This window comes from Theropithecus gelada, chromosome 10, assembly GCF_003255815.1.
Source record: "Theropithecus gelada isolate Dixy chromosome 10, Tgel_1.0, whole genome shotgun sequence".
In the NCBI taxonomy this organism is placed as follows: domain Eukaryota; kingdom Metazoa; phylum Chordata; class Mammalia; order Primates; family Cercopithecidae; genus Theropithecus; species Theropithecus gelada.
In genome coordinates, this window is record NC_037678.1 from 12,928,339 (window position 1) to 12,953,192 (window position 24,854).

General features: G+C 56.9%; 1 protein-coding gene across 2 annotated transcripts; it reads right to left on the reverse strand.

Annotated features, from left to right (window-relative positions):
* Positions 1 to 1,447: 1,447 nt before the first annotated feature.
* SH3BP1 (SH3 domain binding protein 1) lies at positions 1,448 to 18,164 on the reverse strand. 2 transcript variants are annotated; one of them, XM_025399903.1, is made up of 19 exons: positions 17,981 to 18,164; positions 16,680 to 16,722; positions 16,372 to 16,476; positions 15,225 to 15,301; positions 14,834 to 14,945; positions 14,667 to 14,743; positions 14,051 to 14,195; positions 13,139 to 13,207; positions 12,883 to 12,973; positions 12,336 to 12,481; positions 10,933 to 11,044; positions 10,508 to 10,589; positions 10,334 to 10,414; positions 9,068 to 9,184; positions 7,047 to 7,144; positions 6,571 to 6,754; positions 3,732 to 3,826; positions 2,074 to 2,322; positions 1,448 to 2,043 (listed from the first exon to the last, which is right to left on the reverse strand). In XM_025399903.1, the coding sequence occupies exons 1-19, from the start codon at positions 18,037 to 18,039 to the stop codon at positions 1,880 to 1,882; spliced, it is 2,106 nt and encodes a 701-aa protein (XP_025255688.1). In that variant the 5' UTR covers positions 18,040 to 18,164; the 3' UTR covers positions 1,448 to 1,879. The 2 variants fall into 2 exon arrangements, with proteins under 2 accessions (XP_025255688.1, XP_025255689.1); XM_025399904.1 differs by lacking the exon at positions 2,074 to 2,322 and having other exon boundaries at positions 1,524 to 1,639.
* Between the last annotated feature and the right edge of the window lie 6,690 nt (positions 18,165 to 24,854).

Consider the following 24,854-nt stretch of genomic DNA (forward strand, 5'->3'; position numbering starts at 1 on the left):
CAGTGAGCTGAGATCGCACACTGCACTCCAGCCTGGGCGACAGAGTCAGACTCTGTCTCAAAAAAGATAAAAAATAAATAATAAAATAAATAAATAAATAAAATTCACCTTCAGGTCAGCTCCTGAAAGACTTCCCTTAAAAATCACCTCCTTGGCCAGGCGCGGTGGCTCAAGCCTGTAATCCCAGCACTTTGGGAGGCCGAGACGGGCGGATCACGAGGTCAGGAGATCGAGACCATCCTGGCTAACACGGTGAAACCCCGTCTCTACTAAAAATTACAAAAAACTAGCCGGGCGAGGTGGCAGGTAGAAGCCTGTAGTCCCAGCTACTCGGGAGGCTGAGGCAGGAGAATGGTGTGAACCTGGGAGGCGGAGCTTGCAGTGAGCCGAGATCTGGCCACTGCACTCCAGCCTGGGTGACAGAGCAAGACTCCGTCTCAAAAAAAAAAAAAAAAAAAAAAATCACCTCCTCCAGGAAGGCTTCCTTAACCACCCACCCCATACACCTGAGTCTAGGTTATATGGCCACCCCTAACTTGGCTAATATGGGCTCCCAATGCAATGACACTTGATTTTGTTTTTGAGACCGGGTCTTACACTGTCACCCAGGCTGGAGTGCAGTGGCATGATCACTGCTCACTGAAGCCTCGAACTCCTGGCTCAAGCGATCCTCGTGCCTCAGCCCTCCTAGTTGCTGAGACTACAGGCAGACGCCACTATGCCCAGTTAATTTTTAAAATTTGTTTTGTAGAGACAGGGTCTCACTATGTTGCCCAGGCTGGTCTAGAACTCCTGGGCTCAAGCGATCCTCCTGCCTGGGGCTCCCAAAGTGTTGGGATTACAGGCATGAGCCACCGTGCCTGGCCAGACACTTGATTCTAATGGTCACTTCTGCCTGTCTGTTCGGGAACTCTTTGGGTACAGAGTTAAGTCTGGGAGCTAGCTCAGGGCCTGGCACAGAGCAGATTTAGGGAAGGTTTGAGGACAGATCCATCCCTGCTCCTTGGGGAGCCTTCCCAGCCTCCTCCCGGAAGGAGTGAGGGGTCCAGGAAACAGTGGGAGTGGTAGGCCAAGGGCGGTGCTCTGGTTTTCACTGGAGAGCAATGCCTCCAAGGAGGGAATTGTTACAAAGTTTCACAAATGAGGAAAAGGGATACCAATAAGTTAAAGTGAATTGTCCAGAATGTGAGGGACAAGCCAGGCTTTGAAGTCAGACCTAGGCTCTAATCCCAGGCCCCTGCCTGACTGCCGTGTGACCTTGGCAGGTCACTTCTGTCTGAGCCTCAGTCTCCTCACTGGTAAGAGGTAATGGTATTTACTGCACTAGGAGAAGATTAAGTGGAAATCATCCACAGAAAAGCACAGCATGTAGTGCAGAGAAAGCTCTAAAAATGTCTGCATGTCTGCTGTGATCTCATTTCAGACAGGAAGAAAGGCAAAGAATATGTATTTTTTTCGCCTTTATAAAATTGGCTTCTTTATTTCAAGAACAGAAAATAAAACTATCATTTGGGCAGCTGCTCCAGTTTTGTCCAAAATAATTTATTTACCAGCCTTACAAAAAATATGTTGGCAAGAGAAGAATCAGTCCCCTAGGAGCAGGGAAGCCTCTCCTTCCTTCCGGTGGCTCCCCTAGGACCTGCCGGAGAGTGGAGAGTCCAGCAGGGGCTCCCCAAGCCCAGGGTGGATGAGGAAAAGGTCAGGAAGTGGGGGACTGTCCTGAGCCCTCCTGGCCATGGGGGCCGACCCAGTGGGCACTGAGGCACTTGTGGGCAAAGGCTGGAGGCCCACGCCCCTTTGTGGGGGGTGAGAGCTGTCCTGGGAGGGCCAGGTGTGGAGGGAGGGGATGCTGGGGGCTGCTTAGGAAGAAACCAGCCACTCAGTTAGTCTCTGAGGCAAGGCTCCTGGGGCGGGGCTGAGGGGGGATAGCTGGGGTAGTGGGGACCCCACCGACAGCCTCAGGGGCTCCTCCCTCTGCTGTGGCAGCCCCCAGGTCCACCTGTGCAGGGGTACTCAGAGAGACTGGGCTGGGGGAGGCTGGACCTGGGGAGGCCGGGCTGGGGGAGGCTGGACCTGGGGAGGCTGGGCTGGGGGAGGCTGGTGAACGCCGGCTTTGGCGCCGGGCAGGCTGAGGGGGTGTGGGGGGTAATGGGGGTGGCACTGTGGGGGCTCGGAGGCTGCTGCCAACCAGACGTCGGGGCAGGGCTCGGGGGGTCCCAGGGCTTCCAGAGCCAGGGGGCAGGGGTGGGGCTGGAGGGGAGGAACGGGAGCCGGAGACCTGGGGGGGCGGCATGGTGGGCCGGGCTGGTGCTGGGCGCTTGGCTGTTGAGGAAGGAAAGGGTGAGGGATGTTGAGCGTCCACGTGGCCTGTGGTGAATCCACCAAGCTCCGTGCCCCCTCACAACCTTTGCATCTGCCATTCCCTCTGCCGGGAACACCGTTTCCGCGGCTGGCTCCTCATCATCTAGGCCTCTCCTTGTGCCCTTCGCCCCCTTGGAAGCTCTCCCTGAGCACCCTAGTTAGAGCCCCACCCCGTGCCCCACCCGAGCTGCTCCGTCACATTTTCCAGTTTTATTTTCTTTGCAGGAGTTTTTGTCCTCTGAAATTATCTTGTCCATTTATTTCTAATTTTTAAAATTCTTAAATTTTGAGACAGGGTCTCACTGTATTGCCCAGGCTGGTCTTGCACTCCAGGGCTCAAGCGAGTCTCCTGCCTCGGCCTCTCAAAGTGCTGGGATGGCAGGCGTAAGCCACCGTCCCCGGCCTATCTTGTTCATTTTTATTTTACTGTAGACTACCTGCCAGCCCTGGTCACAAGGCTCCCAGAGCTGTTCCGCCTACTCCTGGCTATCCACTGCCCACTGCCTCCACTGCCTCTGGGGCTGGGCAGGGCCACCCGAAGGTGTCAGTCACTCTCTCACCTGGCCGGCTCTGGGTCAAATTGACAGGTGAGCGTGCCAGAAGGGCTCAGGAGGCCCCTGGTTTCTTCCCATCCCTGCCACCTCCTCTCCTTCACTGCCACTGCCCTTTTTTTTTTGAGACAGAGTCTCACTCTTGTGAGTGCAGTGGCGTGATCTTTGCTCACTGCAACTTCCACCTCCCGGGTTCAAGTGATTCTCCTGCCTCAGCCTCCTGAGTATCTGGGATTATAGGCACCCGCCACCATGCCCAGCTAATTTTTGTATTTTTAGTAGAGATGAGGTTTCACCATGTTGGCCAGGCTGGTCTTGAACTCCTGGCCTCAAGTGATCCACCCGCCTTAGCCTCCCAAAGTGCTGGGTTTACATGTGTGAGCTACTGTGCCTCGCCCCTTCACTGCCCTTTAACGACTCTCTCCTTCCACTGTAATCTGTGACTTTTGGGCCTCTGGAGGGACGGGACTCCAGTACCCTAGCACTCACGCCGGCTCCCCTTTAGTGGGCATTTGCTGTATGCCAGGGCCAGGCACTCTTCCAGCAGCACCACTGAAGGCTCCGTGGAGCCCCATAAGGTAAGTGCAGACACTGTCCCATTACACAGAGGAGGAAGGTGAGGCTCAGACAGGTGAACTCACCTGCCCAAGGTCAAAGAGCTCAAATCTAAACCCAGAGTGCCAGGTGGCAAAACCTGGGCTTTTTATCACCTTGGTTCCTGGCCTCCCCTGGCTGCCTAAAAAGATAGGAGGACCTGGGACTGCCTGTCCCCTCTCCCCGTCCACCCTGTCCCCTCCTCCCCTCCCACAGCCAACTCACTCCTCCGAGCCATATCCTCCACCGGGGCAGCTGTCTCCGGGGGGCTCCTGGTGACCTTGGGGGAGGCTGGTCTGGGGGGTACCTCAGACTCTGTCCTGCAGAGGGAAGGAGAGGATGGGGCAGACTTGGTCACCTCCCAGAAGTCTCATGGAATCCTGGCAAGTCTCCAACTGCCAGGTGGCGTCTGGATCCTCCCAGCACTATCACCCTGTCCCCACCATCCACTGAGGCCCTGGCTGCTTTGTGACCCTGTGACAGAGTCCATGTTCCTCCAGGAACCAGGAGGGAGCCCCACCTGCCTGGTAGGTAGGGCCAGGATGGGGACAGGATGGGAGGTGGGACATAGGGCCTGACCTCTGCCCCAGCTCAAGGCCTCCATGTGCTTTTTTTTCTTGAGACAGACTCTTGCTCTGTCGCCCAGGCTGGAGTGCAATGGTGCGATCTCAGCTCACTGCAGCCTCCACCTCCAAAGTTCAAGCAATTCTCCTGCTTCAGCCTCTGGAGTAGCTAGGATTATAGGCACACACCACCATGCCTGGCTTTTTTTTTTTTTTTTTTGCAGTAGAGATGGGGTTTTGTCATGTTGGTCTTGAACTCCTGGCCTCAAGTGAACTTCTATCCACCTTTGCCTCCCAAAGTGCTGGGATTACAGGTGTGCACCACCTAGCCTTGTTTTGTTGTTGTTGTTGAGAAGTCTTGCTCTGTCGCTCAGGCTGGAGTGCAATGGCACAATCTTGGCTAACTGCAACCTCCGCCTCCTGGGTTCATGGGATTCTCCTGTCTCAGCCTCCCGAGTAGCTGAGATTACAGGTGCGTGCCACCATGCCCTGCTAATTTTTTACATTTTTAGTAGAGATGGGGTTTCACCATGTTGGCCAGGCTGGTCTCAAACTCCTGACTTCAAGTGATCCACCTGCCTCAGCCTCCCAAAGTGCTGGGATTACAGGTGTGAAGCCACCATACCCGGCCATTTCTTTTTCTTTCCTTCTTTCTTTTTTTTTTTTGAGACAGAGTTTCATTCTTGTTGCCCAGGCTGGAGTGCAATGGCACGATCTTGGCTCACCACAACCTCCGCCTCCCTGGTTCAAGTCATTCTCCTGCCTCAACCTCCCGAGTAGCTGGGATTACAGGTGTGCGCTATCATGCCCGGCTAATTTTTTGCATTTTTAGTAGAGATGGGATTTCACCATGTTGGCCAGGCTGGTCTCAAATTCCTGACCTCAAGTGATCCACCTGCCTTGGCCTCCAAAAGTGCTGGGATTACAGGCGTGAGCCACCACACCCGGTCATTTCTTTGTGAGACAGGATCTCACTCTGTCGCCCAGGCTGAGTGCAATGGCATCATCATTGCTCACTGTAGCCTCGACCTCCTAGGCTCAAGAAATTCTCCCACTATAGCCTCCTGGGTAGCTGGGACCACAGGTGTGTACCATCACAACGATCTCATTTATTTTTTGTAGAGACACAGTCTTGCTATGTTGCCCAGTCTGCCTCCACGCCATCTTTATGAGATGCTTTGGCCACTGGAAGCCAGAGAGCAGGTGAGAAGCAGAGGGGGTCCCAGGCTCATTCCTCACTGCCTTCGGGTCTCTGCTTGGTCATCTCTTCCTCAGGGAGGCCTTTCCTGGCCCCACAGCTAAAGTAGCCCCCTGCACTCTCTCTTATCCTGCTCCCCCTCCCTTGGCAGCGCCTCTCCACCTGACACTATAGAGAGAACGCACCGGTGGCTGTGCTTGATGCTGTCTCTCTCTCTCCCTGTGCCCTGGAATGTGAGCATTTGTCTTGCTCATCAGGAAATTCAAAGTGTGAGCTGCAGTGCTCTGTGGTACTCTGAACAGCAGCTGCTTGGTATGGAGGCACCACGGTACCACAAAGCCCTTCCAGATTTAAACGATCAAAGAGAAGACTGCAGCCAAGCATGGTGGCTCATGCCTGTAATCCCAGCACTTTGAGGGGCTGAGGCAGGCGGATTGCTTGAGGCCAGGAGTTCAAAACCAGCCTCGCCAACATGGGGTAACCCTGTCTCTACTGCAAATACAAAAATTAGCCAGCTGTGGTGGTGCATACCTGAAGTCCCAGCTATTCAGGAGGCTGAGGCAGGAGAATTGCTTGAACCCAGGAGGTGGAAGCTGCACGTGAGCCAAGATCTCGCCACTGCACTCCAGCCTAGGCAACAGAGCGAACTCCGTCTCAAAAAAATAAATAAACAACAACAAAAAAAGAGGCCGGGTGCAGTGGCTCACACCTGTAATCCCAACACTTTCAGGGACCAAGGTGGGTGGATCATTTGAGGCCAGGAGTTCAAGACCAGCCTGGCCAACATGGTGAAACCCCGTCTCTACTTAACATACAAAAATTAGACAGGTGTGGTGGCACCTGTCTCCCAAGTAATCCCAGTTACTTGGGAGGCTGAGGCATGAGAATCACTTGAACCTGGGAGGCACAGGTTGCAGTGAGCCAAGATTGTGCCACTGCACTCCAGCCTGGGCGACAGAGTGAGACTCTGTCTTAAACAAAACAAAACAAAACAACTCTCGAAGGTATTTTCAGATTCCAAAACGATCATCTCTGGGGTTCCCTAGAATTGGACACAAAGCCTGGTACACAGTAGGTGCTCAGGAAATTGCCACATGATGAACAGGGCACACATCAGTGGCTGAGACAAATACTGGCTCTGAGTCTCCGCCCCACCCTCTCCAAACTAGGAGATCTGGTCTTTGGGATGAAAACACTAATAATTACATTTCTAAAAATTCAGCTTCCAGCTCTGAGACATGGTGCCTCAGGCAGACTGTCTGTGGGACCACCACAGGAGCCATTCATGCCCCTCAGTCCTCACCTTTCCTTGGTAGCTGCTGAGGCCAAAGCTGGGGCTGGAACTGGAGCTGGAGCCGGAGCCGGAGCCGGGGTGGTGGTTGGGGTGGGCACAGCAGTGGGTGGAAGTTCCTCAGAGGCCAGCCTGTCACTGACCGTGTCCTGGAGGGTAACAGCTGAGAAGAGGCCTGACACGTTGAAGTTGATGTCTGGAGACAGAAGGAGCGGAGACGGCTCTCAGAGACTGTGCCAGACTCCTCACTCCACTGGCTGGGACCATTCCCCCTTCCCCTGAACCCACGTGGACCATGCTCAGCTTCCCCTCTCCCGTGTGGGTCTCATCACAACCCCACAAAGCAGGCAGACCATCCCTATTGTAGAAATGAGAAACTGAGGCTCAGACTTCCTCCTGGACTCATGGTGAGTTTGTGGGGCTGCAGGGGAGGGAGCAGGGCAGAAGGAGGGCACCCAGCAGGGGATCCATGCAGGCAGGAGCTTCACCTCCAGGGAAGAGGGTGTCTGCACTCTGGATCAGCGCCTCGACGACACCCACCACCTGGATGGAAGACACGGAAGCCGCATCCAGCTGGGCCTGGTCCCTGGGACAAAGAGATGCATCTGCTTAGCAAAGGGTTTGTGACCCCAACTCTCTGGTCCTGTGCTGGGCAGTGGAGACACGAGGATCCATCATATTGAGTCCTTGTTCTCAAAAAGCCCACAAACCACCAGTTGATGGTAAATGTATCACTCACATGCCAAATGTCCCCCTTTCCTCACCCTGACAGACACCACAAATTAATCAAGGACTCTTTCCCTCATGGTTGTCATCTAGACAGCCTCTACCAAACAAATAAAATCAGCACGTGGGAGAAAATCTTGCCATCTATGGCCAGGTAAATAATGATGACTCCTCACATAGCACTGCACTTTACACTTTTTATTATTTCTTCTTTTTTTTTTTTGAGACGGAGTCCTGCTCTGTCGCCCAGGTTAGAGTGCAGTGGCGTAATCTGGGCTCACTGCAACCTCTACCTCCTGGGTTCAAGCAATTCTCCTGCCTCAGCCTCCTGAGTAGCTGGGATTACAGGCGTGTACCACCACGCTCAGGTAATTTTTGTATTTTTAGTAGAGACGGAGTTTCACCATGTTGACCAGGCTGGTCTCGAACTCCCAACCTCAGGTGATCCACCTACCTTGGCCTCCCAAAGTGCTGGGATTACAGGCATGAGCCGCTGTGCCCGGCCTGTTTCTTCTTCTTTTTTTTTTTTTTGAGACGGAGTCTCGCTCTGTTGCCCAGGCTGGAGTGCAGTGGCACAATCTTCGCTCATTGCAAGCTCCACCCCCTGGGTTCATGCCATTCTCCTGCCTCAGCCTCCTGAGTAGCTGGGACTACAGGCGCCCGCCACCACGCCCAGCTAATTTTTTTGTATTTTTACTGGAGACAGGGTTTCACAGTGTGCTAATTTTGTTGTATTTTTAGTAGAGACGGGGTTGCACAGTGTTCGCCAGCATGGTCTCGATCTCCTGACCTCGTGATCCGCCCGTCTCGGCCTCCCAAAGTGCTGAGATTACAGGCTTGAGCCACTGTGCCCGGCCAGGGGTGGAGCTATTAATAGAACCTGATTGAGCCGGACACGGTGGCTCACACCTGTAATCCCAGCACTTTGGGAGGCCGAGGCTGGTGGATCACGAGGTCAGGAGATCGAGACCACCCTGGCTAACACGGTGAAATCCCGTCTGTACTAAAAATACAAAAAATTAGCCAGGAGTGGTGGTGCGCACCTGTAGTCCCAGCTACTTGGGAGACTGAGGCAGGATAATTGCTTGAACTGGGGAGGCAGAGGTTGCAGTGAGCAGAGATTGTGCCACTGCACTACAGCCTGGGCAACAAGAGTGAAACTCTGTCTCAAAAAAAAAAGAAAAACAAAACAAAACAAAACAAAAAACCCGAACCCGGCCGGGCGCGGTGGCTCACGCCTGTAATCCCAGCACTTTGGGAGGCCGAGGCGGGCGGATCACAAGGTCAGGAGATCGAGACCATGGTGAAACCCCGTCTCTACTAAAAATAGAAAAAATTAGCCGGGCGCAGTGGCGGGCGCCTGTAGTCCCAGCTACTCGGGAGGCTGAGGCAGGAGAATGGCGTGAACCCGGGAGGCGGAGCTTGCAGTGAGCCGAGATTGCGCCACTGCACTCCAGCCTGGGCGACACAGCAAGACTCCGTCTCAAGAAAAAAAAAAAAAAAACAAAAAAAAAAACCCGAACCCGATCTCTGGGCTCCCAGCTTTCCATGCCACTAAACATCTCATCACCACCACTGGCCAGAATGCCAGAATGACTCTCTCCAAAGCCCTGTGGACTGCACGGCCCCTTCGGCCTGTTCCTCACGGCAGCCGCAAAAACAGGAGCTGCTCAACCCACTCCAAAAATGGGGACACCGAGGCCCAGGGGAAAAATAAGACAACAGATGGCTGGGGTGGGATCTGCCTTCCTCCTCCCACCTCCCCCAGCCCACGGCCCCTCACCCTTCTTTCTCAGGTGGCCATAGCAAGTTGGGTCCCAGGACTATGGCGATGTTGCTGGGTGTCATCTTGTTCACTTCCTGCTCCTCTGCCAGCCGTGCCAGGAACTTCATCAGGTACCTAAGGGCAGAGGTAGGCTTAGGCCAGGGGCAGAACGCACCCAGCCCTGAGAATTCTCCAGCTCAGGGTTTCCAAAGAGTGTGAAAGACACCGCCCAGGCCGGGCGCGGTGGCTCAAGCCTGTAATCCCAGCACTTTGGGAGGCCGAGACGGGCGGATCACGAGGTCAGGAGATCGAGACCATCCTGGCTAACACGGTGAAACCCCATCTCTACTAAAAATTACAAAAAACTAGCCGGGCGAGGTGGCGGGTGCCTGTAGTCCCAGCTACTCGGGAGGCTGAGGCAGGAGAATGGCATGAACCCGGGAGGCGGAGCTTGCAGTGAGCTGAGATCTGGCCACTGCACTCCAGCCTGGGTGACAGAGCAAGACTCCGTCTAAAAAAAAAAAAAAAAAAAAAAGAAAGACACCGCCCAGAATGGTCTTAACATTGTCACAGTTAAAGCAGCTTATCCGCTGAGCGCCAACCCTGCGGCCGGCACTGAGCCAAGTTGAGTCCTCGAAGCCACCCTACAGGGTAGGGACTGTTACAGTCTGCATTTTTCAGATGATGACGCCGAGTGGCCTGCCCCGAGGTGGCATGCGAAGTCAGGTGGCTTCAAAAGTTCAAGGTCTCATTCACTTCAATGCTTTACATAAAAATATGTATGTGACTAATTCGGCCGGGTGCAGTGCCTCACGCCTGTAATCCCAACACTTTGGGAGACTGAGGCGAGTGGATCACCTGAGATCAGGAGTTCGAGTCCAGCCTGACCAACATGGTGAAACCCCATCTCTACTAAAAATACAAAACTTAGCCGGGTGTGGTGGCAGGTGCCTGTAGTCCCAGCTACTCAGGAGGCTGGCTGAGGCAGGAGAATTGCTTGAACCCAGCAGGCGGAGGTTGTAGTGAGCTGAGATTTAGATTGCAGCACTACACTCCAGCTTGGGCGACAGCGTGAGACCCTGTCTCAAAAAAAAAAAAAAAAGTATGTGTATATATATGTAAATGACTAATCCATCAAAGCTGCATTTGCAGAAATATTTCTTAAAATATAGTGACAAGGCCAGGCTCAAGCCCAGGGTCCCTGACCCCAGCTGGGCTCTGGCTCTGCGGCAGGCTGGGGCGGCAGGCTGTGGCGGCAGGCTGTGGGGGCGGGCTTGGGCTCACCTGAGGTTGCTGAGGTTCTCGGGGGGCAGGCGGCTGCACACTTCTTGGAAGGCCTGCAGCCGGGCCCCTGGCTCCTTCAGGCTGCGGGGGGAGTGGAGAGACCTGTCAGCCAGCACAGGGCTACCCCTTTGCATCCTCCTCCTCCCCATCCCCTCCCTCCTCCAACATCCTCACCTGGCTGCCCTCATCCAGTCGTCATAGAGGTCGAAGGTCATCAGGGGCTCTGGCAGCTCCCGCAGATAGGACTTGAGGGCACCTGAAGCAGGAGTGTGGGGAGGGTCAGAGGCAGCCCCCACCCCGCTCGCCCACTTTCCCTGTAGAAGGAACCCCTGGCCCTTGTTCACACTAACGTGTCTAGGTCTGACAGTTTCTTTGGGCTGCAGGCCCTTTTGAGAAAATGAAGGCTAGCCATCATTTCCCCAGAAAAATGTACAAACATTTTGGGGGGGCTCATGATGGATCCCACATTAAGAACCCCTGAGTGTCCTCAGTCTCCTCAACAGAATATCAAGTCTTGAAGCCAGGCTATCTTGGGATCATCTCACGCCACTGCACCCTTTCCCCCCAACCTCCTGCCCAGGGCTCCCCGGATCAGGCACCTGCCACGGCGTGTGGGTCGGAACAGAACTCCTCCAGGCTGTGGGGGTCCGAGGCCATCGTCTGCTTGAGGCGCTTCAGCACTGAGGCCCCAGCAGCCAGACGGAAGAGACCCTGGGTTCAAGAGAGGGCAGGCAAGGGTCATAGAGGGGTAGGCAGGGCAGGATACCCAGGGGCCTTGTAGCCTGGGGTGTGTCACTGGCCCTCGCTAGGCCTGTGTCCCCACTGGTGTGGCCGGCAGTGTGGGCACCATGGTGTCCACAGGCCTCAACCTTCAAGGTCTAGAATTCTGAGCAAAGGGCGGGGCTGGGAAGTCTGGGAGGAGGTGGGAAAAATCATGGGGAAATGGGAGCCCAGTCAGAAGTGGAAGGGAGGGGCCAGGCGCGGTGGCTCATGCCCGTAATTGCAGCACTTTGGGAGGCCCATGCAGGTGGATCACTTGAGGCCAGGGGTTCGAGACCGGCCTGGACAACATGGTAAAACCCCATCTCTACTAAAATAAAAAAAATTAGCTGGGCATGGTGGTGGGCATCTGTAATCCCAGCTACTTGGGAGACTGAGACACAAGAATTGCTTGAACCTGGGAGGTAGAGGCTGCAGTGAGCCAGGAGCATACCACTGCACTACAGCCTGGGTGACAGCGAGATCCTGTCTCAAAAAAAAAAAAAAAAAGGGCCGGGCACAGTGGCTTATGCCTGTAACCCCAGCACTCTGGGAGGCCGAGACAAGTGGATCACCTGAGGTTAGGAGTTCAAGACCAGCCTGGCCAACATACTCTCATCTCGATTAAAAAATACAAAAATTAGCTGGGCGTGTTGGCGCACGCCTGCAGTCCCAGCTACTTGTGAAGTTGAGGCAGGAGAATCACTTGAACCCAGGAGGTGGAGGCTGCAGTAAGCCGAGATCGCGCCACTGCACTCCAGCCTGGGTAACAGAGCAAGACCCCGAAACTCAAAAAAAAAAAAGAAGTGTAAGGGAGAAAGGAGGCCCCAGCAGGATTGCTGAGTAGCTCAAAACTAATTTGGGGTATCTGCCACCTCCAGGGTCTGTCTGCAGGACAGGGGGGCAATGTATTCACAGCAGATCCAGCCAGTGTGTGGCAGTGGAGCCCCTGGTTTGAGAAGTCACCTTCTCATATGACTCTGGGCATGGTTACCTCTGTACCTCTGTCTCCCTCTTGTGAAATGGAGCCAGGAATGCAAAGGCTTCTAGCACAGCGCCTGGCCCACGTGAGCATCGACACGTGGGAGGTAGTGTGGATGCCGCAGGAGGTGACCATGTCTTCTCCCAGGGAACTGGGCTCGAATGAGGGAATTTCAGGCACCACGACAGGGCAGCATGTGGGGGGTTTGTGACAGAATGAGGGCCCCAGTGCTCCTTCCCCACCTGCCCCAGGGGGCCCCACCTCTTCCTTCATGCCCTCAGAAAGCAGCATCATGACACAGGCCTCAATGGGCAGGGCAATCTCCCGGCCCAGCTCATGCAGGTGGGTTGCCAGCGACACCCCATACACCCTGGAGAAGTGGGTGGCTGCCATCGACGGGGAGTGGTCTGCAGGGATGAAACAGATCAGTGGCCCAGGGCCTTTCCACCCAAGCAGTCAGGCAGGGGCACCCCCCTGATGTCCTCAAGGTGGTACCACCTGCCACCGACTGTCCAGGCCCACATCTGAAATCATCCATCACATCTCTCGAATCGGCCCGCCTCCACTGCCTCTGTCCTAGTCTAGGCTACTGTTGCCTCCTTCTGTCTCACAGGCCTGGCTCTAGTCCTGCCCCCTTCACTCCACCCTCCACATGGCAGCCAGAGCAGCCTCTCCGTCACAGATTAAACCCAGCTCTCGGACCCCAGCCACAGCTTTCTGCTGCCTTTCAGGATGAAGTGCAAGCTTCTCAGTAAGCCCCGAGCAGGGCGGGGTCAGGGGTGTGGTATCGCCGGGCCTACATCCCCACCTGCTTGGCCATGGTTCTCCCTCAGCTCAGCCAGGGCCGTGTCCAGAGAGCTCAGTGACCTGCGATGGTAATCGGCTTGAATCTCCAGGAGCTGTGGGGATGAAGGGACACCCTGAGTGGAAGTGAGGGAAGCTGAGCCTTCTCTAGGGTCCTTGAGAGCAGACACCCCCTCCACCATCACACAGAGCCCCACTGGACCCTGGCTGTGGCATTCAGCCCCGAGCTCTGGATGGATGGGGCCCGGTCTTGAACTCACATGAATGAAATAGTTGGCATAGGAGTCCTCCTTGGTAACAAAGTGGTACAGGTCAGCCAAGTACTCGTCCTTGGGGACAGAGAGGGGAGAGCTTACATTAGGTGAGGCAGGGGGTCTAGAGGGAAAGAGGAGGCTTGGAGGGGTTGGTGACCTGTGCCCCAGGCCACACAACTGCAGGTGGAAGTCCCAGCCAGGCTCCTCTCCTCTGCCAAGGTTGGTGCTTGGGGCCAGCCCATGGGAACTCCCTCAAACTTTTCTGGCTTCTCGTCCCCATCTCTGTGTCCCCATAGCCTTACCACAGTGCCCTGTTTTGTTTGTGTTTTTGTGCGTTTTTTTTTTTTTTTTGAGACAGACTCTCGCACTGTTGCCCAGGCTAGAGTGCAATGGCGCGATCTCGGCTCACTGCAACCTCCGCCTCCTGGGTTCAAGCAACTCTCCTGCCTCAGCCTCCCGAGTAGCTGGGATTATAGGTGCCCGCCACTACGCCCAGCTAAGTTTTTGTATTTTTAGTAGAGATGGGGTTTCACCATGTTGGCCAGGCTGGTCTTGAACTCCTGACCTCATGATTTGCCTGCCTCCCAAAGTGCTGGGATTACAGGTGTGAGACACCGCGCCCGGCCATGCACAGTACTGTTATCATCCAATCATTCATTCACTCTTCATTCATTCACTTACTCGTTCAGCAAACACACGGAGACTCAGGGAACAGACCAAGTCTTGGCCTCCCCATGTTATGCATGGGGTACAGACAGAAGAGGGTACAAGGGAATGGCGGAGCTCTGCTGCCTTCTAGCCACATGGCCTTAGGCAAGTCATGTCACCCCTCTGAGCTTCAGCTTCCTTGCCTGTGAGATGGGGCCAGGACCCACCCCTGCCACCCCTGTACATCCAGGAGACCCATGTGGCCCTCACCCTGCATTGCTCCACCTTCCTCTTCAGCTCCTCCTCCTCCTCCTTCAGCGTCTCCACCTTGTTGGCCATAGTCGTGTGGCTGTGACTGCCCGGGCCGCCTCCCAGGCCTTGACTGCTGCCTGAATTCTTGGTTGCCTGACTGAGCCTGGGGATGATCCCAAGGGGAGCTGGTCACCCGCCCTGTTGCATGTCCAGAGCCAAGTGTCCCCTCCATGCAGCAGACCACATGGTATTCTAGGATTTGGAGCTGCAGATCTGAGAGCTCCACTGGCTGGGGCCTCAGCCCAGGCTGGGCTACGAGTGCACTGGGTTGCCCCCTGGTGGCGGGTTTGGTGATCACAGCCACCCAGCAGAGCCGAGAACAGGGACAGCCGCAGGACTGTTTATGGCGGTCCTACGCTTTGGGGTCGCCCCAGCACCAGCTGTGACACACACGGGCACACCCTCACAGATACCCTCACCACCTGTGTTTCTAGGGACCAGGCATGCGCAAGTATACACACTGTACTTAGCGGACCCCACAGCATCCTCCCGGTGTGGCCAGGGCCTCAAAGCTCTACGACCATCTCTGTGGGCTGACCCAGATATAAGCCCCCTGAGTGGCCGGGGCTCCCACCTGCTCTTGAGTGTGTTCCAGTCGGACACGAGCTTCTGGAGGCTTTTCTTGTGCTTGAGGATGGCTGGCAGCTCCTCCTGAGGATGGGCATGGGGGGTCAGTGTGCTGGGGGAGGACGGAGCCAGCAACCGGGGAAGGTGGGGACCGGGAGCAGGGCACAGGCTCACCTCACTCAGCCTGCTGAGTGGCTGCAGGACGTCCCTCTCCAGGGTCATCTCAAACTCGGCCAGGATGCGGGCCAGCTGGTTCTGGATGGCACAGCTCATCTCCAGGGCCTTCCTGTGGACACGGCACCCAATGGGCCCAGGCGCCCACTGCCCTCACCTCCACTGGAAACACCTGGTGGGGCCTCTCCTCCTTCAATTCCGGCCCCTCCTAGATATCCTTCATCTCTGCTAAGGCCGAACACCCTCCCAGGCCTGGCCGCCCTCACTGACTTGAGCACTGTCCCCGGCCTGGTCATTCTTCCGATGTGGATGCCCTCACCACCTGGACCCCTCCCAGCTGAGATCATGTCTTGGTAGCCCCAGGTGAGGGCAGGGCCCCGTCTATGCTCACCCCATGCTGGAATCAGGGTCCAGCTCCTTGAAGCTCTCGGCCATCGTGGTGGACAGAGCCATGAGGGGAAGCTTCTTCTGCAGGGAGGTTGGGGCTGGCGGTGAGTGTCCTTGCCTCCCTCCACCCTGCCTGAGCAGCAGGCCAGCCCCTTGGGGGCAGGCGAGGAGGGAACCCAGGAATGCCACAGTCCCAGATGAGAGTGGAAACAAGATGACAAGGCGTGGTGGGGGTGACATTTCCCTGAGACCATGGATGGAGCCCCTCCCCATCTGGAGTGCCCTTTTCCTCTTCCCAGAAGCCACTTGACTGGGCAGGAAGGGATGACCAAGTCCTACTGCAGACTGGGAAACTAAGATGCAGGGAGGGCAGGGAGCTTGCCCCAGGTCACACGAGTGGAGGGAGAATGGGAGGGGGAGCTGGCCTGGGAATGGGGGCTCTTTCCCCTGTCCCAGGGTATATGTGGCTGACCTAGCCACTGCTGAGCTCAAACGCCCTATGACTCCCAATTTCCTTGTCTTGGCCACACTGAATTGTCAACTGATTCCAAAACATGGCCCCACACTCCCACCCCATCTGGAGTTACGGAGAATGCCTGCTTTGGGATCAGAGACCAGGGTTCAAACCTCAGTTCTGCCACTTACTGGCTATATGACCTTGGGCAAGTGACTTTACCTCTGAGCCTCCAATTCCTCATCTGTAAAACAGTGCCTTTCCCTAGGGTTGTTGCCAGTGTTCCATGAGACAATGCGCTAATATGTTAGCAATAGGCTGGCAGTTATCAGCCAATAAACACTTGATTAATACATGAGTATCCCTCAAAAGCCAGCTCAATTGCTACCTCCTTCAGGAAGCCCTCTGAGGCTGCCCCATTGAGAGCCTGCTCTGCATGCTGAGTGGACAGAGAAGTTCAGGTGCTGGCAGAGGCCTGGCCTTGGCTTATGGGGATTGGTGCACAGGAAAGTGGGGTAAAGGTGACAGGGAAGGTACAGGGCCTTTTGAGTGCAGTGCCAGAGAGGCCTTGGAACAGAGCAGTCTCCATGCCCTTGGTGCCACTCAGATTGGCAAGGAAACCCCAGCCCCGACTTTGCTTCCCCATTGGACAGAAGTCTCCTGCTCAGGCTCCTCCTTCCCAGGACCCCCGACTCACCACCCGCTTGTCCATGTCTGCCCCACTCTGGCCCTGCAGACAGGCCTGCAGCCGCTTGTGGACATTGTGGGCTGCTCGCTTGGCCGGCTCCAGCCGCTGTTCTACCTGGCAAGGAGGTTTGGAGGTTAAGGATCAAGAAAAGTTGTCTCCCCCTGAGCAGGAAACTTTCTACTGTCCCCTGGGGACCCCATGGCCAACAGCTTGAGGAATGACTCAACCCGGGCCCCTAGCTGGCATCCCCGCCCTGGCCCTCTGCTCTGACAGCCTGCACAGGCCTGCCTTCCCACCCGCCCGGCCCAGGCACGTACCTGCAGCAGGTGCTCACCCAGGAACTCAGCGGTCTCCGGGGTGCTGCGGGGGGAGAGCGCTTCTGCTGAGCCTGCCTGGGTTAGAACGCCCCTTACTCCCCCTCCCCGCAGCAGGGCACCTGGACCCCAGTGCTTCCACTGTCCCTCCCAGGTGCGGCCCGCCCTGGGTGGCCCAGTTGCCTCATCCCAGTCAGAGAACATTCCATGGGGGTGGGAATAGGATACATGGGTTTTTCCTCCTCCACCCAGGGCTGTGTCCTGAAAGAGGGCGGACAGATGAAACTGAAGGGGAGGCTGGGAGACCCACCCAGGGCCTAGCTTTGGGACACAGAAGCCTGTCTTCTGCCCACTCCCAAATCCTCAGCCCACCCCAGGATGAGGAGTATTAGCTGGCTCCAAGAACGGGAAGTGCGGGAGCTCAGAGTCCCAGGCTCAGTCACACAGCACTCTGGACTACAGCTGTGGGCAGGGGTGCACAGGCCCCTGGACCCCACCTGGGGACACATGGGGGATGCCGAGGCCCATGGCAAGGTGGCCTAACTGCCCAGGCTACGTAGGCATCTGTGCCAGTGGGAGACTAGAACTAGATCTCTGGACACCCGGTCCCCTCCCCGGACCCAGAGAATGGGGAACTCCTGAGGCAGGGGAAGAGGAGCAGAGAAGACAGGCCCTCAGAGGCTCCCCAAACTTCCGGCCTCCGTGCTACCGGCTCAGAGGCTGGGGGTGGGAGCTGGGAGACCTGGGGATGTTTCCACCTGAGTCTGGGAAAAGCAGAAACAAGACAGAGAAGCAAGAGGCCCCTGAGGTGGGGGGAGGGGTAAGGGAACGGACGCTGCAGGCCAGGGGCAGGCCCCTCCTCCCGCCAGGCCAGGACCCGTCTCCTCCCCTCGCCCCAGGTCTGCGGCCCTAAATGGACCCTCCTCCCTCCCCAGCCCAGCAAGCAGAGGTGGTGAACTGCCCCATTGTCCAGAGGGAACAAGTGAGGTCAGGAGGACCATCCACTTAGAGACTCGTGGAGGCAGAGAAATTTGTGTCCTAGGGCAGAGAGCATTCTCCCGCCTGAAGCCCCCTCCAATCCAGTAAGGGGGGGCATCCCTTCCCGCAAAAGCCACCCCTGCTCCTCCAGCTCTGCCCGAGAGACGGGGGCGGCGTTCAGAAGGGAGGAAGAGAGGGTCTGGCCGCTCAGAGAGTGGCTGCCCAGCTGTCCCCAGTCTCCCCCATCCCCGTCTCCCCCCACACCCTTTTACGACCCCTCAGGTCCTGCCCGGGTAAGAGTGGGGCTGGAAGGGGGTGACACTCACCGTCCCAAGCTGCCCGTCTGGGCCAGCTGCCGCATGCGGTGCAGCTGCCTCTTCATCATCTTGGGGGCGGGCTGGGGGCTGCGGGGTCACGGCGGGGGTCGCGGGCCCGGGCAGCCCCCGGCCCAGCCTGCCTCTCCTGCGGCGCGGCTCTCGCCCCGGATGGGTGGGCGGCGCTCTCGCTTCCTGGGCCGCCGCGCGGCTCTCGCTGGCGGCCGGCTCTCTCCTCCCCCGCTCACGACTCCGCCCCCGGCCCCCAGGTCACTCCTCTCTCCAAGTTGGTTTCCTCGCCCTCCCCCGGCTTCCGGGCCCCCCGGCGACCCCCGGCCGGGCCCCCGCTGCTGTGAGTCCGCCGGCCGCGGCCGTCCACAGGTTGTGCCCCGCTCCTCCTCCCCGCAGCGCCCCGCCCAGCCCTGGTGGCGGGAAGCAGGTAAGCCCGTTCCTGCCCCCGCGCCCGCAGCCCGCCCCAGATGGGGTGCCTGCCCCACCCGCAGCCGGCAGGCCCAGGGTATAAATAACCTTTGCATCCCTCGCAAAGGGGAAAGAGGGTGCCAAGCGAAGGAGGGATGGGCCTTTCTGACCTGTCCTGGCCCCTCTGGACTTGCAGGGATACTGCCCTGCACTCCCTCCCGCAGAGGACCTCTGGCCCCCTGGAACTAAACCCCCCACCACTCGATGACTGGCTGGAAGCTTTGGCTTCCTGGGGCCAAGGGCTGCTGTGTGGCCGTGGACAAGTCCCTGGAACTCCAGACTCGCTTGTCTCTAATGGTCTAATGGGCCAGCTGTCCTGGGCCTGCCCATCCCGCAGAGTGGACAAGACACCCCTGCCTGCTCCTTTTAAGGGAGGTGTGTGCCATCCCCCCAACCACCAAGAACTCTCCCAGAGCAGTTCCCGACACCCTGTTCTCCACATCTCCCGGCAGTTTGCTCCATCTGTGAAGCTCATCTCCTCTCATTCCTCCTGGCAAATGGCCTCAGTCCCTCTTCCTTCTTGTAGGGCAATGATGTGGGTGCTGCTCTGACGGCCCCCAAACTCAGTAGTTCTCTTTGGCCCTCCCCTCAACACAGAGTTAGGCATACAGTAGTTGCTCCATAACTGCTGGTTATACAAAATGTGAGAGCCTTTGGGAGACAGTAGGCTCTCCTTACCCTGCACTGCTGTGGCATCAGGAGCCGCAGGGGTGGGGAGGAGGGGAGGGTGTGCCGCAGAGTCCTGCCACACCCTCTGCACTTTGCTTTGTTAGTTTCAGTTTAGTTTGAGACTAGAGCCACTACTGTGTGCCGGTGCAGACTGGGCGCCTCTCAGAGGCAGGACCTTGGCCCCACACGTCTCCGTTCTCCTAGTGCCCAGCACTGGGCTTGGCACACTCACTGGCTGCTTCTCTCTTCCCTAATGAGGCAGGCCTCATTGGGGTAGGAGGAGCTGAGAAGGGAACCCAACAGCTGCCTGCTATGGCCAGAGCCTCCCAGATGGGAGCCCACCTGAGTGTGGAATCCTGGTAGGAAGTTGGGAGGCTCCAAGATCAAAGCTCAGGCCAGGATGAGATTTCAGGCAAGGTTCCTTCCCCCATCTCCCTTTTCCCAACAGGAAGACTGCTGGCCAGTGACTATGGGTGGCATGGCAAGGGAACCTCAGGTGCCATCCTTCCTGTCTCTCGGGAAGTCTCTGGACTATGTGGTGCCCCCACTCTGTTCCAGCCAAGCCTCCAGCCCAGACCACACTGGGCCTGGGCTTGTCTGGTTCTCTAGCTGGCCGAAGGTCCTCGAAGGCAAGGTTTGGCTTATACTTCTGTCCCTCCTAGATGTGCCCAGTCCTGAGTCCCAGCTCTGGCCTGGGGAGGGGTCAGTACATGTGGGTTGTAGCAGCAGCTGTGGTGGAAACTACCCGAGCCATATTATCAGGCTAACTGAGCTCTTGCCCCGCACCCCTGCCCTGGTCTCCAGACTCCCCTCCAGCCAGACCCAAGCGTTCTGGGCAGGAAAGGTGCCCTAGGCCTTTGAGTTGGATTCGCGTGGGACGGCTGTGCCTCTTAGCTGGGTGATGGGTAGATTTTAGGCCCTCCCTTGTCACACTTGGATGTTGAATCATAGAAGGATGGACTCCCCAAAGGTTGGGTTAGAGTTACAGGCTGTTCCTTAGAAGGATGTTGTAATCAGAGACTTACGGACTCAGAAGTTTTGATCAATGGGTGTTGGGATCATGGCCTTTCTAAACTGCGGACACAGAAGGGGGACCTCAGAGATCCCCAGCCAACCCCTCATGGGGCCCTTCCCCAATCCAGGGGCCTGTTGACTTGGGTGGTTCTTTACCAGGCTGGTCTTAGCTGGCTCCTGCTAAATCCTCGGGGGCCCAACAGTGTGCCTGTCACAGTGGCTCAGGCAGCAGGAACAGAGAGAGCTTAAGGGTGTGGAGGAGGTTAGCTGGCCAGGCTCTGGCTCTCACTAGCTGGGTGACCTTACGTGGGACACTTCACCTCTCTGAGCCTCAGCATCCTCCTCAGTAAATTGGAAATAATAGTACCTACCTTATAGAAGGATTAAGTGAATTAATAGATGCAAGATGCTTATAAAGTGCCTTGTAGGCCGGGCGCGGTGGCTCAAGCCTGTAATCCCAGCACTTTGGGAGGCCGAGACGGGCGGATCACGAGGTCAGGAGATCGAGACCATCCTGGCTAACACGGTGAAACCCCGTCTCTATTAAGAAATACAAAAAACTAGCCGGGCGAGGTGGCGGGCGCCTGTAGTCCCAGCTACTCGGGAGGCTGAGGCCGGAGAATGGCGTGAACCCGGGAGGCGGAGCTTGCAGTGAGCTGAGATCCGGCCACTGCACTCCAGCCTGGGCGACAGAGCGAGACTCCGTCTCAAAAAAAAAAAAAAAAAAAAAAGTGCCTTGTGCTGTTTCTTGTTACCATCGTTATTCAGCTTGCCAAGTCAGGAATGCAAAGACCCCTTACCCCCATTCCTGCCGCCCCAGCGACCCGTGTGTGTCTAGCTGTCTTGGGACAATGGGACTTTTTGTCATGGGCTATAGCATATCCTCCCATGAGGCTGTTATCACTGTCCCCATTTTACAGGTGAATAACCCAAGGCACCTGGCCTAAGGTCCCCAGCTGGGAAAGTGGTAGAGGCCAAGTTAGGAAGCAGATCCGACAGTCTCCTAAGCCCACAAGGGCTCTCCTGCTGTGCCAGACCCAGAAGCATCGCCTGGGAGCTCCAGAAATGCTGGCTCCGCCTTAACCCCTGTGGTTGCTTTGAGGGCCCGGCAGCCTCTGTGCAGATTTGTCTGCAAAAGCCTGGGACAGTCTGGGTAGCGTGTGCTGGTAAGGCTTGAGCAGGATGTGGGCAGGGAGGTCAGCAGCTGAGTGGTGGTGGTAGTAGGGGTCGGTAGCAGGGGTTGCAGGAGCAAAAACATCCTATTTTAGGCCGGGCGTGGTGGCTCACGCCTGTAATCCCTGCACTTTGGGAGGCCGAAGCGGGCGAATCACGAGGTCAGGAGATCGAGACCATCCTGGCCAGCACGGTGAAACTCTGTCTCTACTAAAAATACAAAAAGTTAACCGGGCGTGGTGGCGGGCGCCTGTAGTCCCAGCTACTCGGGAGGCTGAGGCAGGAGAATGGTGTGAACCCGGGAGGCGGAGCTTGTAGTGAGCCGAGATCGCGCCACTGCACTCCAGCCTGGGCGACAGAGCGAGACTCTGCCTCAAAAAAAAAAAAAATCCTATTTTAGACACTTCGACAAATTGCCTGTTTGTAGCATCCCGCGGTGCTGCCCTCTGTGTGGACTTCCACCCAGAGCAGCTGGGGCATAGTGAGATCTCTGGGGCTCTAAAAACTCCCTCACCTCCTTCCCCAAGCCCAAAGGACTTTCCAGGAAGTCCTGGGGTGGCCCTAAGGCCTGAGGACTCCATTTTAATCGCGATAGCCCTGGAGGAGTGTGTACCCTTAGCCCAGCTCCAGAGGACAGCCCGACAGAGGCTAGGGGGAGGACTTGGGAGGTAGGCAATGTTCCATCCTGGTAGACACTTCAAGACTGCTGGCCCAGGCTCAGCCCCTAATGTGTGACTTCTCTGAGCCTCACTTCCCATTTCACAGGGCAGTTCAGAGGCTTAATGCGGGAGGCTACAGGCATCAGGTCTACGTTGTACTAGGTCTGGGGGCTCCTTTTGCCTGCCTTGCTAGGCCAGTGCCCTGGTTGGGAGGCCCAAAGATACTGGGGGAGGGGGTATGTCAAGAGACCAGGCAGACCAGGCACAGTGGCTCACCACAACACTGGGAGGCTGAGGCGGGTGGATCGCTTGAGCCCAGGAGTTCTAGACCAGCCCGGGCAACCTGGCAAAACTCCGTTTATACAAAAAATAAAAATATTAGCCGGGCGTGGTGGCATGCGCCTGTGGTCCCAACTACTCAGGAGGCTAAGAGGGTAGGATTGGCTGAGCCCAGGAGGTCAGGGCTGCAGGAAGCTGCTTTTACAACACTGCCCTCCAGCCTGGGTGACAGAGACCTTGCCTCAAACAAACAAACAAAACCCCAAAAAACTGACTGGGGCCCGGGTGCGGTGGCTCACACCTGTAATCCCAGCACTTTGGGAGGCCAAGGCAGGTGGATCACCTTAGGTCAGGAGTTAGCCTGACCAACATGGAGAAACCCTGTCTCTACTAAAAATACAAAATTAGCAGGATGTGGTGGTGCATGCCTGTAATCCCAGCTACTTGGGAGGCTGAGGCAGGAGAATCGCTTGAACTCAGGAGGCAGAGGTTGCAGTGAGCCAAGATTGTGCCATTGCACTCCAGCCTGGGCAACAAGAGCGAAACTCCATAAAAACAACAACGATAACAACAAAAAAACTGACTAGGCAGGAGCAGGCTCCCAGGCTGCCAGGCTCCCAGGCCCTTACCACTTCTCCTGGCTGCCATAAACAAAGAGTGTGCTGCGGTTGCTGAAAACCAAAATTAACTGCTGCCTCGGCCAAACCAACAGAAATGGAAGTGTGGCTTCGAAATCTGGGAAGTCCCACTGGTCTTGGCATAGCACTGGGGGTCACCCTTCAAGAGACAGAGCACACGCCTCCCCAGTGCACTGCATCCCAGCCCCTGAGACTGCAGGGTGTAGTGGCCCGGACCTCTGTGCAGCAACACGGTATTTGGGAAAGTGGAGGCCCAGGGTCCTCTCCTCTGGTTAAACCCACCCCAGACTCTCAGACAGATGCAGGGCTTCTGTGGTACCTCATGTCTTCACTCTCAGGGTGCCACACTAGCTCCCAAGTCCTTGCCAGCTTGTGAACTCTTAGGACGGGGGCTGGCCCAAGGGCTGCTCAGGAAACACTGGCATGACTGACAGGATGGCTGGGTTAAGGACAAGGCAAGGGAGAAGGTCCAAAGGCTGAAGGGACCCCACCTCCCCATCCCCAGAACAACATCCTGGGTCCCTCCAAAGCTGACAGCCTGGCTCCTTTGCCCAAGGACTCCTCAGAGGGACCTTATAGCTCATTGAGTCCCTCTCTCCTCTTCCAGAAAGGAAAGCACCTTCCTCAAAATCACACAGAAAGCCAGTGACCGAGCCAGAACCAGCCCCCAGACTCCCAGCTCACAGTCCCACCTGTTCCCCACACCAACCTGTAGTCCTCCCTGCCATGGCCAGTAATGAGACTGTGCTGGAGGTGGGACTCCAGCACCCCAGGTGGATGCTGCAGGTGATATGGTTTCATTTCAGGTAGAATAAATTTCCAACCTGAGTTATCTTCAGGAGACATCAGAAGTGTGAGTCCTGCAGGGTAGGGGAGGGGAACAGGAAGGAGGCCACGTGGCTGGGACAGGGTGTCTGGAGGGCTGTGCCAGGGTGGGAGTCCCACTGTAGGGATTGATAGGAGGCTCCCGCAGGGCGCAGCTAATGCCTCTTGTCCCCTCAGCAGTAAGGTGGACATGGAGGAGCTCTCAGCCTGTGCTTCCAGTGTGGGCCCAGCAGAGAGGGGCCCCTTGCTTGCTGATGAGTGTTAAGGAGAGTACAGGCTGGGAGACGGGTGTGCTGGGCAATTCTCCAGCATGTCACAACCATATCTAAGGAGAAGGGTTCAGCGGCCAAGCTCTGATTGGGAAACACTAGATTAGACAAAGTGAAAATGGCTTCTTAAATGAGGGACTTCCCAGGGTCTAGTATGGGCTCGTCAGTTCAGGAGAAACCGTGGGCAGTCTCCCCTGACTCATCTGAGCAGGGAACACTTTCCTGCAGAGCCACACGCGGGGCTGGCCTCCCACACAACAGGGCCCATCTGCCTGGACTTGCGCCCCCTCGCTGGAGGGCTCTCCCAGCTGTGTGGCCTCGAAGCCACGCCCAAGCTTGGACCCCAGCCTCCTGGTTGGAGAAAACTCTGATAGCACTATGTCGGGGAGAGCTGCCGCTGGGAGTGGCAGGGGCCCAGCTCAGGGTCCCTGGGTCGGCTCTGAAACAAACTGCGATTGGTGCTGGGCAAGGGAGCGACGACTGGGGAGAGGGAGAAGCTGGGCTTGGACTTCCCTCCAGGGTGCTGCAGCATCGAGGTTGTGTGGAGGGCTGAGCATAGCAGGAGGAAGTCGTGAGCAGCCAGGGGCCTCCCCCTCAGTGTCTGTAGCAGCTGGGGCTCCTGCCAGGCCCTGGCGGTCGCCCACTTCCAGCTGGGACGGTCCTGGTCCGCCACAGCCCAGCGCCCTCTCTAATGACTCAGCACTGGCCACAGGCCCCTTTGCAGGGCCTCTTCCGGTGCAGGGCCTGGGGGCGGTGGGGAGGGGGCCCACAGCCTGACCTCCAAAGATGGAAGTGGAGAGGTCTACAGGGCAGCCCTGGGGACCCCGAACTCAACCCCTCCCGTCTCCCTCAACCTCCAAAGGGCCACGAGAGCAGGTGG